At 37.7% G+C, this 3,062-nt stretch overlaps 1 protein-coding gene across 1 annotated transcript; it reads left to right on the forward strand.

The window, feature by feature from the left end:
* On the forward strand, nt 274-1,495 carry LOC104759761 (ATP-dependent DNA helicase At3g02060, chloroplastic-like). Its single transcript, XM_010482646.2, has 4 exons — nt 274-430; nt 592-817; nt 891-1,136; nt 1,340-1,495. The coding sequence occupies exons 1-4, from the start codon at nt 378-380 to the stop codon at nt 1,493-1,495; spliced, it is 681 nt and encodes a 226-aa protein (XP_010480948.1). The 5' UTR covers nt 274-377.

Here is a 3,062-nt window from a genome sequence, read left to right on the forward strand (position 1 = left end):
GCCGCGGGAACGTGAGAGAGGTTTGACCGTAGCAGTCCGGCCCGTTCGTCAGAGTAAACCCAACCATCATTATCTAGATTGATCATGCGAATAGTCTAAACTACCAAACAAATATCTTGTGTCGTGTTCGTGTAAACGTCAATTGGGACCTTACCAAGCAACAAGAGAGGGGTCTGCAGAAGCTCAAAGGATTTAGGCAAGGTACATAGGCTGGTGCGGGTTGTTTTAGCTACAAAGTTGACCCTTACAGTCTCCTTTCCGGTGATTATGTGGTGCAAAAGAAAGTAGGCCTTGGGCGTTTTGTTGGGATCAAATTTGATGTCCCCAAGGATTCCTCAGAGCCCCTCGAATATGTCTTTATAGAGTATGCAGATGGCATGGCCAAGCTTCCCCTCAAACAGGCCTCACGTTTGCTCTACCGATACAATCTGTACGTCTTTCCTCTTCTTTTAATTCAGCTCACAGTTTTTGACTCGCTTGTAAATGTGTTTGTTTGATGCCGTGTCTCTATCTTCCTTTTGTACATTAAAAAAACCTCCTTTCCCGCCCCTGTCTCTGTCCCTTACTTTGTTTATTGATGTTCTGTTCCAGTCCAAATGAGACCAAACGGCCTCGGACTTTGAGTCGGCTGAGTGACACTAGTGTTTGGGAAAGAAGAAAGACCAAAGGAAAAGTAGCAATTCAGAAAATGGATGTTGACTTGATGGAGCTATATCTTCATAGGCTTAGACAGAAGAGATATCTTAATCCAAAAAACCCCATCATGGCTGATTTTGCTGCTCAATTTCCTTATAAGGCTACACCCGACCAGAAGCAGGTATTATTGCCACCTATCTTTTACTTTTCATCATTCATATTCCAATTTACTTAAAGCTGAGTTTTCCTTGCAGGCTTTCTTGGATGTTGAGAAGGATTTGACAGAGAGAGAAACACCTATGGACCGATTGATCTGTGGAGATGTTGGGTTTGGTAAAACAGAGGTTGCTCTACGAGCCATCTTTTGTGTGGTTTCAGCTGGAAAACAAGCTATGGTTTTAGCACCGACTATTGTATTGGCGAAGCAACATTACGATGTAATCTCAGAGCAGTTTTCCTTGTATCCACAAATCAAAGTGGGCCTTTTAAGTCGGTTTCAGGTATTGAATCATTGTTTCTGAGGAAAAAAAATTCTTCTATGAATTTTTCCAGATGCAAACTGGTAAACTCTACACATGTCAATGCAGAACACTCAATTTTGTTTTAGACTTTAGTGGTTGTGGGTTACATGCTGTCTGCTGTGTGTAAGTTGTTCATGGTTTTACCTGGAATTGACCATAGTCACATCTTTGACATTATGCAAACTAAAGCAGAAAAGGAGGAGTATTTGGAAATGATAAAAAATGGACATCTCAATATCATTGTTGGCACTCACTCACTTCTCAGGAGCCGTGTTGTGTACAGTAACTTAGGCCTCCTTGTGGTTGATGAGGAACATGCTCTGTTCTATATTCATTGAAAATAAGTTGTTTATGCCATAATCTTGGAATGATACTTGGATTAGTTGATGATAATCTTTTCTAACTTAACAGAGATTTGGGGTCAAGTAGAAAGAAAAGATTGCATCTTTCAAAACATCGGTGGATGTGCTTACATTATCCGCAACACCCATACCAAGGACACTGTACTTAGCTTTGACTGGATTCCGGGATGCCAGGTTGCGACATGATGTGTTTAATATTATATACGCACTGATAGAATTTGATGAGACTAATAAGCCTTTGTTTTCTTAATGTTTCTAATCTCCACACCGCCTCCGGAGAGGATTCCAATAAAAACCCATCTTTCATCATTCCGTAAGGAAAAGGTGATAGAAGCAATAAAAAACAAGCTGGATCGTGGTGGCCAAGTTTTCTATGTCTTGCCTCGGATTAAGGGTAGAATGCAATTTGTCTTTTGCTACGTTTTCTCTTAATATGACTACCTTTGATCTTGGTTGTAACTCTTAAGTTCTTCACGGATTTAACAACATAAAGCAAATTCTAAAGGCATAAACAATTGAATCAAACCAGAACCTCAATTAACATTTACACGCTCATCTACTTAATCACGTTCTTCACAGATTCAAGAACAATTGAATCTAAAGATTATATCAGAACTACCACTAGAGAAAGCTCTAAAACCAAGACTCACATCAAACAAAAGTGTAGAGGATTGTGGCAATGGAGGGTGATAAATAGAAGAATGAAACAGACAATAGAAAGGAAAAGACCTAGCACCCAAAAACCAAACTTCCTCTTCTTTTCGAGAAGAACTCATATATTTTGTTTCGCTCTTCATGTCCAGTGATGGATTTGTAGGTTGTGTTCAGATTGAGATCTGGGTAAGAGATGAATTGTGTCTGTGGAGGCAGAGAGAATAAACGACAAACTCTATTTTATTAATAAACTTGACACATGTCAAAATCTTATTAATAGTTAACTTTGAAACCCAACTTTATATAATAAGAAAATATATATATATATATATATATATATATATATATATATATGCATATATATCTCCTTATAATTAATTAATTATTTTTTTTAAATTATATTTTGTAACTTTTTGATAATTATTTTTTTTTTCGTAACATCTGACTTTATTGATAATTAGAAGGTTGTGTTACAATGATCCTCATAGAGGAAATGACTTAATCCATTTGGAACATAAAAATGAAAATTGAAAGAGATATCATCCAGCAAGGGAGTTGTGGCTAGATAATCAGCGGCTTTATTGATGTCTCTTTTAACCCATGCGAATTTAGTGTCTTCAAACTTTCCTTTCCAAAATAGAACTTCTCTTATCCAATTGTGCATGCCAAAGTTGATGTTTTGTCCTTTTAGGAGTCTTGTTAACTCCAAATTGTCTCCCTCAAAGATAATCTTGCGGTGTCCTTTCATCCAGCAATGTTGCATCGCTTGTAGTAGACTTTGACATTCACTTTCTAGATATTCTTGACTTTTGTTCCTTTTGCTTGGGTTGCTCCCACATATGTTCCTGTATGATTTCTTGCTATCCATCCTGCTTGAGGTACTCTGTTT

Source organism: Camelina sativa, chromosome 17 (assembly GCF_000633955.1).
Source record: "Camelina sativa cultivar DH55 chromosome 17, Cs, whole genome shotgun sequence".
NCBI lineage: Eukaryota > Viridiplantae > Streptophyta > Magnoliopsida > Brassicales > Brassicaceae > Camelina > Camelina sativa.